Raw genomic sequence first — 22,076 nt, 5'->3', positions numbered from 1 at the left:
CAATATTTTATATTAATATTATCTATTACATTAATAGAAACCGTTTTAATATTTGAGAAAACTTAATCGAAAAAAAATGTCGTAAAATCGGCGGAATTAACTTATTTAAACCGTCATAATTAAGATTTTAGTAACATGTCTTTAATTGTGGTGGTTTAAAGTTTGTAAATTAACCACATTTAGGAGACAAAATTGACGAAAGTCTTACTAGATAAAATTTGTGAGAATGTGATGTTTGAAGAAAAGGTGCGATTAATTCTTGAAACCCATTTGATTGAGTGACGCATAAAATTGAGATTTTAAAAGAAGGTGGAACTTATAGCAAAAGTCAGAGCACGTAAACAACATGTACTCGTTTTATATATAATATATGGAATTAACTCATAAAATAAAGAGGTTATATATGCAGTATGAACACATGAAATAAAGATGATGCAGAAGAAGAAAGTGGGTTTGGACTTGAAAAGGACGAGGAAGAGCAACCAAAAAGATTCAGAGATGATTTCGATTGAAGAAAAGGAGATGGAGAAATCAAAAATCGAGATCAATTAGTGAAAGGAAATGATCATATAACAAGGGTTACCTCCAGGTTCTTTTTTCTTTTTCCTTCTCAATTGTTGCACTGTGAGGACATTCTTACGAGATGAAGTTTAGATTTTTGGTGTACGTGTTTGTATTCATGAACCTATGAAGCCATAATATAAATGATCTAATCCAACCCATACACTTAGATCAGATTAGATATTCTGAATGTTTTGATTAGATTTTAACTCGACCTATAATCAAAGTTATTGTTTATATATCCTTACTTGTTTTTCCTTTTATGCTTTAACTTCGTTGTTTTATATTCAAATAATATCATGTTAAAAATTACCATGAATTTTGACATTTTAGCGACATGTTAGGAAGATAATAAAATTAACAAATAAAGAAACACAAAATCCAAGTCAAATTTTCATTAAATAAATAATATACAAAATAATAAAATGTATAACACAAAAGAGAGGAACCAACCGATACTAAAACTTTCTAAAGTGGGAAAACATCAATGTGAAAGAAAAACCTACGAGACTTAATATAGTAAAATCTTTCACTAATAATAATTAATAGGTACACCATAAGTTTTCTTTGACCTTTCAAGAATCAACATAGCATTATTCTTTTCATCAACAAGGTGAATAACAAATCTCAACAGGTACTTAAATAATTCCAATATATGAGATGATGGATAAAACCTTCTCTCCAATGTCGCTTCTCAGCACAAACTTGCACAAGATAATTTGGTTGCTCTTTTCTTCTTCTTCTTCTTCACTCTCTATGATGACTTCTTTTCTTTTCTCATGAGAGACATTCACAACTTTTGTCTCTTTGTCTCCTAATTTATTTTCTCTCTTCACAAATCTAATACAAGGGTTGCATATTTTAAATTGCATAATGGGCTAGAAGTCCGTAAAAAAAATACTTCCCTTTTATTTTTCTTAATTAAATTAGTGTAGGCTCAATAAATTAGTGACTCACTTGACAAATTCCCTCATCAATTAATTGGGACCATAATCAACCAAATTGACTTTCTCTTTGCATATAGCAAATTTTCCTACAAGTAGAATCTTTGTCATCATATCTGACCCATTCTCACTAGTATGAATTTTCTCTAATAATAATTGATTCATCTCTAGTGCATCCCATATCCAATGATATTAGACTTCAACATGCTTTGACCTTGAATGAAGAGTTGAGTTCTTGCTCAGATGAATTGCACTTTGACAATCACAATATAAAACATATATTTCTTGTGATTCCAACTCTTGTAGAAATTTTTGCATCCACAAGAGCTCCTTAGCAGTTTCTGTAACAACAATGTATTTTTCCTATAAAGCAACACATTTTTGTAATCTGGATTGCCATGAAACTACCCCCTACAAAAGTCATCATATAACCAGAAGTAGACTTCCTAAAATCCACATCACCAACCATGTCAGTAACTGTGTAACCATACAACACAAACTTACCATTTCGAAAGCATAAACAAAGTGTAGAAGTAGCTTTAAGATACCTAAGTACAAGGTTGTCAAACTCGAGAGTTTACGTAAACTCGTGAGAGCTCAGTAAACTTGAATCGTAAACTCATAAGAGTTTACTTCACATGAAAAAAAATTAATTTATATAAATAATATCCTATGTCTAATCCTCTAATGATATTATCATTTCCATCATCATCTTCATCCAACTCCATGATGAAACATGTGTATTTCCAGACATAATGGTATAAATTTTCACTACAAAATTAACAAATAAAAAAATATCATTCAATGGTGTAGTGCAAGTGTGTACTGTGTTTCAACCCAAACTGAAATAAATTTAAACACCGAAACAATGCACTACAGCCGGAAATAAGTAAATAACATCTGCCAATAGAACGACCCAAGCCTACGACCACATTCATGAACCTCGATCTATTGAGAACGTGCAACAACGGGATGGTTGTCGACGGTCACCGCGACAGTAGAGCAAGCAAGGATGATGGCAAAAGGGTGGTCGATGGGAGTGCGAAGGCCACAGAACTGCTTACGAGCAAGGACGAAGGCTACAAAACTGCTCGTGACAGTTGTCGACAGTTGCAGAAGTGCTCGCTATGTCAACAAAACAGGTCATGACGGCCATGAAAGGGGTTGCGATGGCCACAAAACGAACCGCGACAACCATAGAACGAACCACAACAGCCACAGAACGACCTGCGATAGCCACAAAACAACTCGCGAAGGTAACTCGACCCCGTTTCGATCTCCAAATTTTCCCCCTTTTGAACTCACGAACTCGTTGAAAACTTGCGAGTTTGAACGATTCCAGCAAGTTCATCTACGAGTCCACCGATTCTATTTCAAAATCGAGTTCGCTTGTGAGTTAACTCGTTGGGCATGACCAGGTACGCAAACTTGTCCGAATTAACGAGTTAACTCACGAGTTTGATAGCCATGCCTAAGTATCAACTTTTAAGCATAAACTCATCACAAATATAAGTTTGTACACCTAAAAAAGCTGAAAAAACATTCCACATATTCACCTTAATTTTCTCTAAAAATATCAGCACATGAAGTTAAATCAATACAACTTCTAGCTCCACTATTAGTATTCTCCTTAAGTCAATTATTCTTATGTCATGCATTAGTTTTCCTTTTTTTTTTAAAGTTATTGTTTAATTTGTTTAAATACGCATGCACACACAAAGCTATATACAAATTTATTGATAAAAAAAGATAGTATTTTTTAATTGAAAAATAAGTTTTATTTTTTGAATACAGATATTTTAACCCAACACATTGAAACTAGGCTGGTTTAGTACGAATTTCATAATAAGATAAAATTTCAATACAAACTATTTTAATGAAGTTTGGTTTATTTTCCAGGAACATGGGTGATATGTTTGAGTATAATTTTGCATGATTTTACATGAGTTTTTGATTTATTGTGTTCACATGTTGTGATCTAACTATTTACTTGTAATAAATGTTTGACAAAATCGTTGGTTGGTGTATATGGAGATGTCAATTTTGTTGAGTGTTCATATTCCACAATCCATATATATAATAATGCATTTATATCCAAACTTCTATGAAAAGAAAGTGTGATTTGCATCTTTTTGTATAAAATGAATAAGGGATATTATTATATTTGTAAACTATTTTAAGTCTTGACTTTGAATGATCTGACATTTTGGGTGCAAAAGGTTTTTTTTTTTTAATAGATAGGTAATAAAATGACTTAATTAATTTCACATGGAAAGGAGTGTCACTTATAAAGAAGACTATTTTATCATGATTAAAAGCAAGGGTTAAGTTATCTTAACTTTAACAACTCAGAGTATATTTGATATTGAAATTTATGTAAATTCATTGCATAATTTTTATTTGTGGGGTTGAAGACAGATACTGCCCCGCCTCTTAAAAACATTTGCGACTGATCATAGTAATAGTCAACAGTAACTACTTTCCTCGACAAGTGCACGTTTGGGAAACAAACAAAACAACATTTGTTGTGCAAATACTTCCTCTACGTGGTGGAACTCAAGCCGCACACGTCACAGTAATGTCACATACATACATGGTACTAATCTCCATACGTGCATTTGTTAGAGTACGATTTCAACTTCAAAAAATTGTCGATCTTCGATGTTTAAACGTTAAAAACATGTTATGAATATTCTTATGTTTCACTTTCTAATATAGACAAAAATATATATAGAGGAGAAAATGTTGAAACGCATGCTAAGTAATAAAATTTACACACGTAATTAAGTTAATGAATCTGTCTATATATTTGGTTTGATTTCAGAGAAATCTGTATCGAGAAGAGTAGTGTAACATCTGCATTAATTTGTGTTGTTGATAAATGGCTTCTCTTCTTCCACATCATTCACCTGCTCCTACTGATTATGAAACTAAACCTAATTCATCAAGAGTTGAAGCCACTGCACTGGAGATAGAAGAATGCAGTGGTCCGAAAGCAAAAGGGAGCAGAAGAGGAGAAAGTTCTGGTTGGAGAGAAGAGGAAGGTATGTGCTTGACATGGAAAAATGTATGGGTCACTGCTTCTGTGGGAAAGAATGGAAGCAAATCAATTCTGCAGGGTTTGACTGGTTATGCCAAACCAGGGCAACTTTTGGCCATAATGGGTCCTTCTGGTTGTGGAAAGTCCACACTCCTTGATGCTTTAGCAGGTATATTTTTTAAGGAATCATTTTTCATTATCCAATAGTGAAGCTTCTGAAAACTTTCATTGCATGGTTTAAGGAGGTCAGGTCAACTTGGACAAGTTTATGTTTTCTCAAAAACTTCGAAACAAAAGTTTACAAAAATGTTTTGTTTTGAGAATACAATATGTTTGATATTTTCTCTAGCTTGAATAACATGAAGATATCATGGCTAGATATGTCGATGGAGATTTTCTTTTACTTGTTACGAGAAATAAATGCTAAACAAAGGGCATTGTTATTATAGGGAGATTAGGTTCCGACACAAGGCAAACTGGGGAGATTCTTATCAATGGGAAGAAACAAGCACTGGCATATGGAACATCAGTATGTATATAAACTATAAACATCATAAAAAAAAAAAAAAATGAAATGTTATATGTAGTATCAGTTGCCACATGATCAATTAAACATTCTCTGAATTTATGCTGTGACCACAGGCATATGTGACACAAGATGATACCTTGTTGACAACCTTAACGGTTGGAGAAGCTGTTCACTATTCAGCTCAACTCCAGTTACCTGACACCATGTCAAAACAAGAGAAGAAAGATAGAGCAGATTTTACAATCAGAGAAATGGGTCTTCAAGATGCCATTAACACAAGAATTGGAGGATTGTTTGTTAAAGGAATAAGCGGGGGTCAGAAAAGGAGAGTGAGTATTTGCATTGAGATTCTTACACGACCAGGGCTTCTCTTCCTTGATGAACCAACTAGTGGACTTGATAGTGCAGCTTCCTATTATGTCATGAAAAGAATCGCTACACTTGATAAAAGAGATGATATTCAAAGAACTATTATTGCCTCAATCCACCAACCTAGTACTGAAGTTTTTCAACTTTTCGACAACCTTTGTCTTCTATCTTCAGGTAGAACTGTCTACTTTGGACCTGCTTCTGCTGCAAGTGAGGTTCGGGACTAAACTAAAACCTTTTTTCATATACCACTCTTTTGCTCATTTCTAATTTTGCTTTTGTTCAATGTAGTTTTTCGCTTCAAATGGTTTTCCTTGTCCTTCTCTCATGAATCCATCAGATCATATGCTGAAAACCATAAACAAGGATTTCGAACAGGTAACTTACATGGAACAAGTGTTCTTTTTGTGTTTTAACTTTTCTCTTCTGCAACATTATTGTAGTCAAATTGTTAACACTTAGAAGTATGATTGAAATGTCTTTTATTTATCAGGACACTGAGTTAGGAGGGAATGAAGCAATACCCACCAAAGAAGTGATTGAGATCCTTGTAAATTCGTACAAGTCATCTGAAATGAACCAAGAAGTTGAGAAAGAAGTAGCAGCACTAGCTGAAAAGGTATCTTTAATTATAGCTAAGTAGATCTCATACCATGTACCTAAATTTTATCAAAAGTTAATTTCAATTCACAAAATATCAGTGTTAAACTTTGATGGGTTAATTTGCAGGACACCAGTTCAACAAACAAGAAGAGAAAGCATGCTGGCTTTATTAATCAGTGCTTTTCTCTTACCAAAAGATCGTCCATTAACATGTATCGAGATCTCGGCTATTACTGGTTACGCCTTGCCATATATGTTGGATTGGCTATAAGTTTAGCCACTATTTTCTATGATCTGGGTACAAGTCATCGCTCAATTCAGGTAACAGAGGAAAAGTAACACATAATATATAGGACTCATATAACTTACTATGCATTATCAGAATTTGAATTAGTTAATTAATATCTTCTAAATCAGAAGTCACTGTTCGTTATTTCAGGATAGAGGTTCATTTCTTATGTTTGTATCTTCATTCATCACTTTCATGACCATTGGCGGATTTCCTTCCTTTGTGGAGGATATGAAGGTGATCATTTCTTGGTTTTTCCTTTTCAAATAGATAAAAGTGAATTATAGTAAAGTATTAATCTCAGTTACTTCTAATGAACTGGCATAAAACATACAAATGAGACAACAAGATTATATTTTGTTCTTTTCAATTTTATAAACTATTCAATTTTTGTTCCTTGCTAGGTGTTTGAACGTGAGAGACTAAATGGACATTACAGTGTGACTGCATATGTAATTGGGAACACCTTTTCATCAATCCCATTCTTGTTGTTGGTTTCCCTGATTCCTGGATCCATAGCCTATTACCTTCCTGGTCTTCAGAAAGGGTTTGAACACTTTGTATACTTCATATGTGCTCTCTTTTCTTGTCTGATGTTGGTAGAGAGCCTTATGATGATAGTTGCAAGCATTGTCCCCAACTTTCTCATGGGCATCATAACTGGAGCTGGAATTCAAGGAATGATGATTTTAAGTGGTGGGTTCTTCAGATTACCAAGCGATCTTCCAAAGCCATTTTGGAAATACCCAATGTTCTATTTTGCCTTCCATAGATATGCCTACCAAGGACTGTTCAAAAACGAGTTTGAAGGACTGAGATTCGCTTCAGATAATGGCGAAGGTGGCTCCTACATCACTGGCGAAGACATTTTAACAAACACATGGCAAGTAAACATGAGTTACTCAAAGTGGGTTGATCTTGCAATCTTGCTGGGGATGATTTTTCTGTATCGGGTCCTCTTCTTGGTTAACATCAAAACTACTGAGAAGCTGAAACCGATCATTGTATCATTCTTGTCGTCAAGAACTTCTACCAAGCGAACAACGTCGATCATGCAGAATCCCAATGCCACTCCTCTTCAAGAAGTTCATGTTATCTAAAGTTAACGAACTAGGTTCAAGATTTGGATGAGAAATAATTTTCACATTCGCATAGATATGTGAAATATCAAGATATAATAAATAGAATTTCGTGCTCCAACCAAAGTAGAGAACAACTCCATTTTTGTATGACTAGTGATCTTCATGTTTCTGCTCCTGAAAGTTAGCGCCTCAGTGATGTTCACAATTTTAACATTGTAAAAGAAATATATGTTTCGTAAACCAAAAAATGGAATTTTATATTTTCCTATTCGAAAATCGAAAAACATTTTATAATCGCCCAAATATCATATTTTCATGATTGTAAGGTTATTTTACATAGCTAAAGAAATATAATAATTTTTTATCCTAATAAAATAGATATAAAGTTCCTCATCATACCTCTTCACTCTATCTAATACAATACATGTACAAATTATTTAATAATTTTTTATAGTGTTTTTAACACATTTTTTACAACTTTTTAAAACTTGTTTTCTAATATCAATTTTGAAAATTAGTCAAATATATATTTAAATTTATTTTTGGTATAGTCAAATTTTATTAAAATATATTAATCAACACACTCATTAGAATTTATTAAAATTCATCACAAAAATAATTAATTAAAATTATACACACACACACACACACTCATATATATATATATATATATATATATATATATATATATATATATATATATATATATATATACCTTTTATTAACAATTTAAAATATTTGTTTCATTCAGAGATATAGTAAAGTTAAATTAGTATTTAAAAAATTAACTCAATTCACATTAATTACAAATAAATCATTATTTTAATTCAAAATTTATATATATATATATATATATATATATATATATATATATATATATATCGTTAATTTAGTAAAATGATCCAATATAAATTTTAATATATTGAATCTGAATTAGGAAAATATAAATTTCCATCAATCTTTACTCGCATGTAATATCTCTTTATTGATTTGATTGCGTGAAAGGAGAGAGAGTAGGCCTAAGATTTATTGAGGATGAAATTCCATATAAATATATATGAAAGAGAAAAGAGTTTCTTTTAAAAAATAAATAATATTTTATTATTAAAATTATTGATAATGATGAATATTTTTATTTTTAACTTTCTTTTCTTTTTCTTCTATATCTTTCAACTAAACAATGTTTGTTTTTATTCATTATATGTCATTTCTATGTAAGAAGATACATAATATTTGTAACGAAGATTTCAATTTGAAAGGACATGTGGGTCAATTCCAAAAATATAACAATGAAAATGACATCACAATTAATCTCCTTCTCTTATTTAATATATTATATTTTTTTTAGAAACATTTAGAATTATGTTATTTATTCCATAGCTTAAAAGTTTATTTTATACTTTATATATAGTACTTTTAATGAAAAATAGTTATGTTTTTATATTTGAAAGAAATGTCTTACTTCTACTTGAGTCCTTCTCTATAGGTGGTGGTTATTATCTAAGTTCTGGTCCTTCTTTAGGTCAAAGTTAGGAAGGTACATGCAAAAGATACTTCAACACTCAAGTCAACATATTAATTTCTTAAGAATCATTACTTGACAACTTATAATCTTACGTGTATTATGGCTTGGTTATGGACTTGGACCCAATTATGGACTTTATGGGCCAAATGTTGGAGGCTCAATTTACTAGAAAGTTTGTTTGAGCTTTGACAACTCCTTCTAAGCTACATATAAGGAGAGGTTGCACACTTACCAGTTTGCCAACAAGTGTCTTACTACTGATCGCCTACTTAATATAGTTACTTAGCTTTGACTTTTATCTTATCAGGACTGGTAAGTACCCTGTTTGGATTCTTGTAAACGACTAATGCCTAACTGGTCCTCGAAAGTGTGCCAACTTCCCAATTTCTTGCGAGGTTATCCTGCACAAAATTTATTATTATTAACCTTGCTTTGAAGAAATAGATAAGTACTTAACCTAAGCTTGACCCGTTGGCTAGGGACTAGTCGGTCTTATATGGTACAATTTCCTTAAATGCACATTATTTGCTTGAATGGACATTCTTCATATTTTCTCAGTTGATTTGATTTTCAGTATTCGAAACTTCTTCGTATAACTAAATTTTGATGAGGTTTTTGAGCTTTTTTAATTTTTTTAATATGGGCGAAAAATTTTAAAATGAAAATAAGAAATTAAAATTAAAATTAGCAAATTTGTATTAAAATAATATATTAACATATTAAAATTAAATTTTAATTATTTTCAAAGAAGGAATAAAATAAAAAATAATTTAAAAATGAACATGATTTTATAATATATTTCAGAATTGAATATTTTATTATTGGTTTGTTGAAAAATAAAAAATTTATAGTTGAAAATATGATTTTAATTTTAGACTTTTGAATTGAAAAATAATAAGAGGTTAAAGTTTTTTTGGATAATGTATAAAATATAAAATAAATGATTATTAATTATAAGTTGTAATGAATGTGATGATAAGAAAATTTCAAAATGTTAAAAAACATTAAAGATTCTTTTGAACTAATTTAATAAATTGGAAAGGTACGATTTCAAATGATGATGACACAAAGATATATTTATGTTACAAATTTAGTGATAAAAGTTAAAAATAATTAATAATGACTCTAGATTTGAAATTAATATTAAAATTAAATTGATTTTGAAAAATGAATATTTATAAATGTCTAACTACTTCTTTAATATAAATTTAATAATTTTATTCTATATTTAAGTTGTTTACACATAACTAATATTAATTTAACTTTAAATTATTTTCTTATTGCGAATTTTTATTTTTTTTTTAAATTTTAATTAATTACTTTAAACAACTATTGTATGTAATAATTTTTATCCTTAATACAAATTTAAAACATATACTTTACGTTTTATCTCATTTTATTTTATTTTATTAAAATTTCATTAACTTTATAACTTTAGATTTTTTTTTATTATTAATATTCATTTTACAAACCATTATAATAATCTTTAATTTTTTTGCTTTCAATAATGTAAAATCCTAGAAAATGATATTTTAGAATTGATAGTGGTCTAAAAATAATGATATTTTAAAATGTACTATCCCTCTATAAACAACTTTCTAGAATTCTCACACTTCTATTTAAGAGTTCTCATTCTATGTTCGTTTGATTGAAGATTTGAGACTATATGAGTGATCCTCACGCCGAGCTCTATTAAGTCCTTTTTCTTGGTCTTCTTCTATTTTCTATTGCATGTGAAGCTTTTTTTCACTTCCATGTGTCTATTGATATAGCCTTGAACGGTATCAATGAGGCACTGAGCACCAATATGTGTTGTAGGTCTGGGAGCCATTTTTGTTTCAGGGCGCTGAGCGCCAAGCTGTGCCGCTGAAATCCACTTTTTACGAAGGCTTTGGCGTTGAGCACTAGAAGGTGCCCCTTAACGCTAATTTTTGTGAGAGCTCTAACATTGAGCACTACCATTGAGCATCAGTTTCATTCTTTGTTCTGTTTGGCTCTTTGGATATTTCTGGTAGTCTCTTGGTTGATATTATTTATGTTAATGGCCTTAATGGTTGATTGATTTATGGATAAGTATGCATGAGTACAGTGGCGAAACTTGGACAAAAAAAGTATGGGTGACTAAGTTATATTTTTTTATTTATAAATTATTTTTTCTAATTAAAAAAAGTTTTTATTTCCTCTTATCATTTTCTTTACTCAAAATAAACGCACGTGATAGTAGAATCGAACAAAATATGACAATAATATATATGAAAGTCAAACATAAAGTTTATCATCAACAATAATATATTAAAAAAAGAAAAAAAATTACATTTAGTCAAAGTATTCCTCTACGCTCTTTTAATAACTTGAAATATTCAATAATTGAATTAGAACTAAAACTTGTTGCAATATCCCTTTCGATATAGATTATCATGCTACTTTCTAAAAATTCAGTATCCATCTTATTTCCCAATCTATTATTGATTATTTTAATTGCAAAAAAATATCTTTCAGTTGTAGTTATAAAAACTGAAAGAGTCTTGATATGGACCTCATTTTATATAAACCCTTCGTACTTCGTCAATTTAATTTGGTGGGTATTGTCAAATTTGAGGACGCTTCCTCAAATCACGTTTTAAAGAATTTTCAAATTCTTTGAAAACTTTAGAGAGTTGTTTTTCATTTTCTTCAATTCTTAGATTCTCATGAAGTTTCTCAAGTTTAATTGTCGTAGATACATTTTTCTCATCTTCATCACATCACAAGTCTTCCTTTGGAAGAAAGAATCAATTTCTTTACTTTTTATCATAATTTTTCTAATATGAATTTGTCACCTCTCGCCTATTTAGGAAAAGAAAAAATTATGAATACCCCAAACTAAATCACAAAACCAAAACTCAATATTTTAAGAAAATTGAGGGTGAAAATTGAAATAGAAATAAGAGGTGGAAAACAGAGGTATGGAAAAGAGAGAAACAACATAAAAGAGAACAAAAAATAACAGAAGAAGGAAAAAACATCGTTTTCAAAATTTTGAAAAGTTTTTTCAAACTAAATTAATATAAATAATAAAATAATATATATAATTAAAAAAATGTTGGGGGAGCTATGGCTCCCCTCGGTCCTTTAAAAGGACCGCCCCTGCATGAGTATAATGTGTATGAAAATGTGATGATGATGATGATGAGTTTATTCATGGGTGTGAGCATGTATGATGATGATGTTCAAGAATTTCAAGGAGAAATTCTTCGTGGTGGTGGCTTAAAGTATGCATTGAGATAGAGAAGGTAGTAAGGAGGTATCTTGATACTCTAATAACCATTCACACTCAAATAGAGTAGAATGAATTATGTGGTGAGAGTGACAAGTGGTCCTAGTCTTTGGACTTGTTTGGTTGTAGGTGTGAAAGGATTAACCTTGTGAGTAGTATGGTGATAACCCTTTTATTTATGGCTCTGCAGAACATAAATACTACTACAAGTGCACGCCTCCAATGATCTCTTATGTCAAGGGCATGTATCTAGATAATTGAGTCTATAAGAGTCTAGTGATATGTAGGATATTGTGTGATGATTGTAAATATATCTATTATGATGATAAAATGGTGTAGTATGTTGTGAATATAAATAGATGTGTACTTATTTTCAGCTAGCTTATCTAGAACTAGTTGGTTGTGGTGTTTTGTTTTTCTTTTTTTGCGATAATCACTTTATCGGTATGAGTAAATAAAGTTACAGGGATATAGCTAACTGTAGAGGATAATGAGCCAACAAATAGAGTTAGGGATGCTTTAGGAGCATGAGTCGTTAGATTTTGGTACAAGGTTCTTTTTTGTATAGTGAGTTCTATAAATGCTATATTTATATAGTCTTATCTTTGGTTGGACCGTATTAATTTACTCTCTAGATTATCTATTTTAAATATTGTTACGAAATGTTTTATTTTACTAGTTTTATGCTACTAAAATGTGATGTTACAAATAACACTTAAAATTTAATCTCAAAAATTTGAATTAATTATTTTAAATTGATTTTTCTAATTTTAATCTTTTATTTCTCTTCCATTTTCGGGAAAACAAAAAAGTAAAAAACAACTATAAAATCTTCATAGAATTTGATTTATGAGAAGTCCATTAAAGATTTTTCGATACTAAAAACAATCTATTGAATTTATTGAGAATTCAACTCTCAGACCAAATTTTTAAATGTTACAATAAACTAAATTCATTAGAGGAAATAATGATTTGACTAGGTTCATTTAGTAAAATATGTTTCTGAAAAAATATTATTCTTAGAAAAACAAATCTTTATTTTTCAATAACAATTGATATAACTAATATTAAAAAAGCTTATAAAAATGTGTTTCTTACATGTTTTAATACAAAAAGTTAAATATGTTTTTTATCCTTTAACTTCTAGTAAAAATTGGAATTAGTCATTCGTCAAAATTTTAGTCTAATTTAATCCCTCAACTTTAGAAATTTTGGATTTAGTACTTTTAATTAAATTTTGTTAAATTTATTTAACATTTCAAATACGTTTCATGATAACATTTGAGTTGTTTACACCGTTTGACATATTTTCGCTTCAATGTTAACTGAAAAACATGTTTGAAATACATTTAAAATGTCAAATAAACTTAACAAAATTTTGGTTAAAAATATCAAATACACACATTTCTAAAATTAGGGGACTAAATTAAGCTAAATTTCGAAGAAACTACAAGAAAAACGCATATTACCTATAACAAAAATATGTACGTAAGTCACAAAATCCGTAAGCAAGATAGTTTTGCCTACGGATTACCTACGAACAAAAATCCGTAGGTACAATAGTCATAGCAAATGTACTTAACTAAAAATTAAGTGACAAAAAACACATTTAACCCAATAAAAAACACCACTTTTGCATTCCTAATATATAAATTTACTATAGAATTACTCAAGGAAGGATAAATGCAAAAATGTACACAGTTTATAAGAACATTTTTAATAGAATTGTTTAAAATAAAATATTATTTAATTATATTTATTGCATGTATAAATTATTTAAAATTTGAAACAAATATACTTATAAATTAACAATTTATGTGTACAAACAATTATTTACACATAGGTATATAAATTAAATTTTATATTTTAATAAAACTTATAAATTATACTAAAAGATTACTTGGATTAAATTTTGGTTTAACACTTGACTATTTCGATATAATTCAAATTCAATATTTTAAAAATTTATGTAACAATTCCCAGAATATGATCTATTCTATATAGCGAGTTCATACACCATAGGTATTAAGACATCCCATCAGTTTTAGTTGCCAAGTAAAATAATAGAATTACACTGTATATCTTGCTCATGTACACAAAACTAAACACAAAAGCTATAACTACAACCACAACTCCTATGGTCTATGATAACAACTTTAGTATCGCAAAGTTAGTAGTGAACAAACTAGATAAGGTTAACCTAACCTTGAGTTGTCCTCAACAGATACAAAATTTATTTTTAATATTTGATTCTTATAAAAATCTATCCTAATGCAATTAAAACTAATTACTATGCAAAGATGGGGTTTTGATATGCAAAGAATAAATGCAAATTTGGATTTGTAACATCCTAATCGGATATTACGAATTTAAATAATAAAATAAAGCAATAATAAATAAACTTCATTTATTGCAATATCATTTCCCAAAACGCGAGAAAATTTAAAACTTTCATTTATCATAGAATAACTTTAAAACCATAATTATCAACTTCATTACAATCATCAAAGTTTATATAAAAATTCTGATAAAATTCTTCTCCCAAGACTAGCCCCGCTCTGACTTTATTGATAAGTGCAAAAAATGAGTAATTTTCATATGAAATGAGGGCACTTATGTTCTTAATTTGTGTTTATATCATGATTGATTCTCCCTAAATCAAGAAAAGAATGAGTTTCAATCATATACTTCCAAGTTTTGACTTAAAGAAATCACTTGATCCCTATTTTGTGTAATTTTCAGGTAAATTATAATAGAAGGAGGAAAGAACAGAAGAAGAGTGAAAGGAGAAATGAAGAAACAGAAAAGAAACTCTGCAAGGTCGCTCAAACCAAAGCAATCTCGCCCAAGCGAGAGCTTGGGCCGCCAGTTTCGCCTAAGCGAAGAAGGACCTCGCCTAAGCGAGAGCTTGTGTAGTGGAGACCATCTCTTGCCGCCATTCTCGCCCAAGCGAGATCTGATGCTGCCAATCTCGCCTAAGCGAGACCCTTTCTTCAGCTCGAAGTACTCTTGCTCGCCTAAGCGAGATCTTGGCTTCAGCACGTCTCGCCCAAGCAAGAGGCTTTCTTTAGCTTGAAGTATTCTGTCTTGCTCAAGCGAGACTCAGGTAGCTTGAGCGAGACCTTCGTGGAGTATAAATACTCCGTGAATCAGAAAGTGAAAACGAGCTGGAGATTTTTGGAGAGAAACTACAGAACTGCTGGGGCTGCAACCACGAGTAGAGCACAAATCATTGGTTTCTTCTTCTTCTTCTTCTTTAGTTCATAGGTTTTGTTGGCTGCCATGAGTGGCTAATCTTCTCCTTTGGGATTGAATGTAATCTACTCGAACTTGGATGTAATCTGGTGATATTTATATATAGCATTTATGTTTTACTCAATATTGGTATTATTGTTCTGCTCTTAATGCTTAATTCTATCTGATCAGTAGATGTTTTGATTTTGATTTTTAGATCTGACTGGAAAGTATTTTTGAAAATTTGATTTGAACAATGATACTTGATATACTGTGATGCTAGGAATAGATCTCAATATATCAATTGCTTTTAACATTCGACCGCAATGCTGGATAGTTTGTTGAATATGTGAGGAATCAATATTCAGGGAACTAATCTTATGAATTTTATACGCGAGGGATCGATATAAATGATTTTTGAATGTGCATCAATATTGGTATTTTCATATGTTATGTATTATATTCATCCAGATTACAGACAAGGGAGATAGATGAAATTCAATCCCAGTTTTTCTTATCGATCTTTTATTTAAATTTTCTGCCTTTACTGTATTCATTTTATGCAATAGTTAATGTCAAATCAAATTAAAATCTTTGTACATATGCTGATTGAGATAATTAATTATTTTCACTGAATCTGTTCCTCGTGGGTTCGACATTCTACTTAAAAATCATTATACTACAATTAACTTTTGGTACGCTTGCCAAAAGACCAACATCTATGCCTCACCAGATCCACCTGCAACATCATATGCTCTCGTGTACCGCGTACACGATCATCGCCAAACACAAGCAGATAGGGTGAGCTTACAATTACACAAACATATATAATTACACACACACACACACATATATATATATATATATATATATATATATATACACTAGATAAATCATACAAGTACACCAAAGGAATTCATATCCTTTGGTTCCATATCACATGGCCACCACCACATTACCCGTGTTCTACATCTTTTAGCGAATACCTCGATATGTCTTGCTGCCACACCTACCAATCACAACTGATAGAGCACGTGCAAGAAACCATGCTACGGACCACACTCCGTAACGCCAGGTGGAGTTCCCAATACGAATAATATTCGTAATGTCCCAAGACTACCAAACTCGACAGCTTAATATTGAGAAGGGCAACCTAACTGGACCCATCCGTACATGCCACAACGTGCACACTCACACCAGCAACACTCGCCAACCCGAGCCACAACTCAAGAGTTCCTTGTGTTCATCCGCCATCCCGAGCCACAACTCAAGGGATACGTTTTGAGCCACAACTCAAGGAACACCAGCAAACTGACCTTCGAAGTATCACCAACGTCTTGTAGACCACGCACATCAAAACAAGCAAAACACTTTTGCCTCACTAATATCGCCTGACACTGCTCACGAGTCGCTAGGCGCAACGTGCTTTCAGACCGCCTGGCGGGGGACATGTGCTGCCAAGCGCCATTGCACACCTTGCCTCTGCAGGTATCGCCTGGTGGAACTACCTTCACCACCAGGCGCCACACATTCCTGTTGTCCTATGAAATTGTCACTATTGCCTAACAGTTCCAATACTGGCGCTAGGCGCCACACCAGTACTCGCGTAGTATTGGTTCTGGTTTGGGTTCAGGTACAGTTTGTTCACACCCTTACTCACATAGTCACTCAACCAATACAATTATCATATCTTTGCTCAATAAGAGTGCCTACAATCCACTACCACCATCATAATTACTACATCAAGAATTTCTCAATCAAAATCATATCATTAATAATTAGTGACACTACTGGTACCATTCCATTCATAATATGGTCTAATTTATCTCAGGACCTTGACCTATCCCATGGCTTAGCAAGTTCAAGTTTATTTAACCAACTATTCTGGTTTTAATCGATTTATGACCCAATAAGCTGCACTCACGTGTTTAGGTTCACGATTCATCCCTAAAACCCCAATATACGAAATTCCATTAAAATTGACCACTTAATTTAGTGCAATTTTGATAATCCCAAATCATCAACTCTAAAAGCATGTTCATACAATTTTTTTTTCATCCAATCAAACCTTCAATTACATATAATTCAACGAATTCTAACTTCTAATCATTCACAAACAATTAGTACTGTCTTTTCCGCTGATCAGAATCATACTAGAAATCCCAAAATACAAAAATCACGTTGCCTGGCGGGTGTTCATCACCACCAGGAAATTCAAATAGAACCCATAAAATTGGGTGGCAAACATGTATCACCTGGGGGTTATGCTGCCAAGCGGTTCCCCATTCAGGAACCCATAAATCACTCTAAATGCATGAGTCGTTTGGCAGTAGTTCATCACCCGCCAGGCGGTTTCTGGAAAAATTCTTTAAAAATACGAAATTACTGGTACGGTTTTTAGAGTTCCTCCTTGATCACTATGTGAGCCTAGCACTTCTCCTTGGAAGTTTAATTTGGTTTTATTAAGGTTTGAACCCATAACCATGCCAATGCCAACCCAATGCACAACCATTCAACCAATTCATATTTCATGATAATTCTTAAAATCCTAAGATTATATTATCACTAAGCATGATCAAATATATTGTTAAAATAATAAACAATTAAATAACACATAATTGGCATACATAGAACTTGAACTCAAGTCCTTTCATAAAAACCAAGTACTCTCAATCATTTAAGCTAGTACTATTACACATCACATTAATCAATAATAATTATCATAAAGGCTCCCACTACCCGCATTTATTAATTAATTATTCAATTAATTAAATTTAGCAGATCTTACAGGATTCACGTTTGCTGGAGCATAATCTCGAAGTGGTTCGCAGTTGGTGGTATTGTGGCTACGTGCGGCGGTTCTCTAGCAAAGGTTATAGAAGCTTTGTCACGAGAGTTGTTTTAGCTTATGTAATGAACGCTGGTGATAAGCTTCATGGTGGTTGTTAGGGTTTTTATATTGAGAGAAGTTTGAATATAATGATATGGCATGATATGATTGGTTTAGATGTTTTTTGTTAGAATTGATGACATTGCGTTTTGGTTGGTCAGTTTAATAAGTGAAGGATAATGTCACGTGGCATTCTCTGGTTGGACTACTTTTGTGAGTGGTAGGAGGCGTGAAAATTAGTAGAAATAGGAGGTGTAGGTCAGAGTTTTTTATGGGCGTAAATTATGGTGTGCAGAACAAAATTTTCCATAATTTACTAATTTTGGCCTTATTTTGTAACTTAGAACAATTTAATTTCACACATTTAATGAATCAAATTTAACTTCAGCTACATCAACAAACATTTAGAATATCCAAGAATATTTTATGCAACTAAAATAACCTTTCAAACCATTTTTATCTCACAAACTCAATAAGTCCAATTATCACAAATCTTAATTAAATCAATCTTTTAAGCATAAAAATTCAATTAAATAGTTAAAATTAAAGATCAAATGAAAGAATAAATATGCACTCATTAGTCTAACTTCACCATCACCTATAGCCTCACCTGTTTATGCCATAACAACAATCATAGCAAAACAAAACACACAACCAACACAATAAAGAAGGGTGGTCTAATAATAACTTTGTACATACATAAATAAAAAATTTAGTATCTGTGTTCTCTAATAATTGTAAAACATGCATTCTACGAGCAACACACAACAATTTGTGGATATGTATATAATCATTCTAGACTCAAATACATATTTATGCATTGAAACAAACTTTAGAAGTTTTGTTGTTGTCATGTAATTGAAATCCCGAAATGTCACAACCAATAATGATACCTAAATCCCCTCTCAGGGTAAGTTCACTTCTAGCTTGCGAAAAAAGGGGTCTCCAACCCCAGATCCTGCTATAGGAACCTTATTCACTCTTACTATGCAAACTTCATCTTCTACATAAGTTTGTGAGTCTAGTAAACTTAGGGTGACTTTACAAATAGGTATATATATATATATATATATATATATATATATATATATATATATATATATATATATATATATATATATATATATATATATTACACACTTTTTATTTTTTATTTCTTTTAATCGTTTGACTTGTCATGAAATTAATTCACATCTCTAAGATATTTTTTGTCTCATCATAACTTTTAGGCAATTATGTTCAAATGATGTATGTCAATTAAATTATTTTTATGTCTCACATTTAAATATTTCTACTCTTTTTTTAATATTTTTACATAACATATTTTCTTTTCGCATAAAAATGTTTAGCATTCTCAATTTAAGTGTCCAATAACATAAACTTTTCATTTATTAGGTAATATAAAAAATTTATGTTCTTTATTTTATTACTTGCGAAAACACAGACGTTGTCGTGTGTGTGTTTGCATTTTTTAATTTTCATAGAAATTTGAGTTAAGATTAATAAGAAATATATAATTAATTTTTAAAATAGTTGTTAAATATAAAATTAGAAAAAGAAATATGTACACAAAAGAAGTTGTTAAAATAACTATTAAAGACAAAGAGATTTTTAGAATTTAAAGGTAAACTATTTGTAAAATAATTAATTTTTAAAATAATAATTGAGAGTAAAATTGAAATAACGAAATATGGATACAATTTACAAAAGATGGCATCTCTTTATATATTGTTATAGATTATTAATTTTTGTTTCATTTAAAAACTTTTTTTATTTCGTTAAAACAATTTTCATTATCTCTCTACCATCGACTAGATTGATATTTTAAAATTTCTCTTAGATGTCTAATGTATTTTTCATCTTACCATATCCTTAATTATATATTTGTTATCCTTTGTGCGATTTCATTCAATGTATCTCAAATTGTTTCTAAGACACACATTTAATCATTTTTTAAATATTTTTATTTATTGTTTATTTTTATCATGTAAAATACTATTTTGATTATATAATTATTTTTATTTTCTAACTCATTATTATAAGTTTAATTTTATCACTATAATTATATAAATAATTATTTGATTTTACCGTAATTTTTTATTATTTTATAAAAAATAATTAATTGATATTCAAATATGAAAAATATATGTATAGATACGTATATATATTCATTACTCGACATGAATGGATGATACAAAATTTTGACTCGCTAAATTTGAATTGAGAATAAAAATAAATATTTTTCTGAAAATGAGTATGAAATAAGGAAACTCACCTGCCCTGTTGTGAAGCTTGCATGAAACTACCATATATATCTTAATTTGTTTAGGATTTTTTTTTTCCGATAAAGTCGAAGGAGTTTTTTTTTTTTTTTCCTGATAGCACATCATATATATGCTCCCTTGATCCCTTGATAGGAAGAAAGTAGGTCAATTCAAACTTTTCATGATTTATTTCCGTAAGACATCTGAATTCATGTCCTCCACACTTTTTTTCAACACAACCACGTGATTCACTGTTTTATTTAACAATGATTTTGAATAATACGTCATAAAAATAAAATAATCTCCACTCTTTAAGGAGAAAATTGTGTACATCATGTCATTTTTAGTCATAATATATCCACATTTGATTTTTTTTTAAATCTTAAAATTAAATGTTATGAGCGGGCTTGCACTTCGATATAGTTGCACTAGTAAAAAACTCATATTTCTTGTCAATTTTGTTTTGAAATTTTTTTTGTAGGAAACACTTGTAAATTTTGTTATGAAAAAAATTTTGCAGGAAATTGCTGTCAATTTTTTTGCAAAATATTTTGTATAAATCACTTTTCACAACAAATTTTGTAGGAAATACTTGCGAATTTTATAATTTTGTAGGAAATAATTACCCACGAAGGAATTACCTGCCAATTAAAATTCTTAGAAAAAATAGCAGGAAAAAGTCTTTTCTTGCAAAATTTTTTATCAAATTTGCAAAAAAAAAAAATCCATGTAATATGAGAATTTTTAGTAGTGTTGTTTAATTCAATAGAATTTTGTTTAATTTAATATAAAATAAAAAACACTAATCAAAACTAAATGTTTTCCTATTAGTTGTTCCTCTTCTTATTATTATAAACTATTAAATATTCTTTTACAAAAGTTATGAAACTCTCAAAGAAAAAAATGTTTTATGAGTTTTTTTATATAGTTATTGTCATATTTATAGTTTTAACCTTCTACGTATCTATAAATAAGTTATATCATTTTTTGACTAAAAAATATCGTAAATTTGTATCATGCTTATAAATATAATGTAAGCGTTCGGACAAAGAATTAAAGTAAAGACAGAAAGAGAATTAGAGACCGGTGGAAGCCACAGAACAAAGACTAATTTCCATTAGCTTGTGTATGAAGAATGCATGAAGTATTTAAACTGAATTAGAGACAAAATTGCATGGTTTAGTAAGATAAGAGAATTGAGATCTAAAGGTTAAATGAACAATAGTCAAGTAAGAAAAAGGTGAAAAACATAGTTTAAAATCTGGTACCAAAAAGAGTTATGAATTCGAAGAGAAGGTAGCTGAATCGAGTAACAATAAGAACTTGAATCTACTAGTTAAGAGATTTGGAAAGTATCTAAAAAAGAAAGACAACAAATGTAATTAAAAGAGGTACAATTCTGAATGAAGTGATTCAAATAACACTCATAATTTCTTTAATTATAATTGTGGCAAAAAAGGACATGACATTAACAAAGAGAAGGAGAATAG

At 30.3% G+C, this 22,076-nt stretch overlaps 1 protein-coding gene across 2 annotated transcripts; it reads left to right on the top strand.

Annotated features, from left to right (window-relative positions):
* The first annotated feature begins 409 nt into the window (after positions 1–409).
* LOC114177526 (ABC transporter G family member 1-like) lies at positions 410–7,711 on the top strand. Of its 2 annotated transcripts, XM_085671697.1 has the most exons (10): positions 410–589; positions 3,920–4,101; positions 4,383–4,714; positions 4,995–5,074; positions 5,188–5,658; positions 5,735–5,821; positions 5,937–6,062; positions 6,173–6,367; positions 6,486–6,572; positions 6,740–7,711. In XM_085671697.1, the coding sequence occupies exons 3-10, from the start codon at positions 4,387–4,389 to the stop codon at positions 7,433–7,435; spliced, it is 2,070 nt and encodes a 689-aa protein (XP_085527823.1). In that variant the 5' UTR covers positions 410–589; positions 3,920–4,101; positions 4,383–4,386; the 3' UTR covers positions 7,436–7,711. The 2 variants fall into 2 exon arrangements, with proteins under 2 accessions (XP_085527823.1, XP_027918706.1); XM_028062905.2 differs by lacking the exon at positions 3,920–4,101 and having other exon boundaries at positions 4,330–4,714.
* The last annotated feature ends 14,365 nt before the right edge of the window (positions 7,712–22,076 follow it).

Source organism: Vigna unguiculata, chromosome 3 (assembly GCF_037176805.1).
Source record: "Vigna unguiculata cultivar grain cowpea cultivar isolate G323 ecotype 2 chromosome 3, ASM3717680v1, whole genome shotgun sequence".
Lineage (NCBI taxonomy): Eukaryota > Viridiplantae > Streptophyta > Magnoliopsida > Fabales > Fabaceae > Vigna > Vigna unguiculata.
The sequence above is the reverse complement of the archived record's forward strand: the minus strand, read 5'-3'. Positions and strand labels throughout refer to the sequence as shown.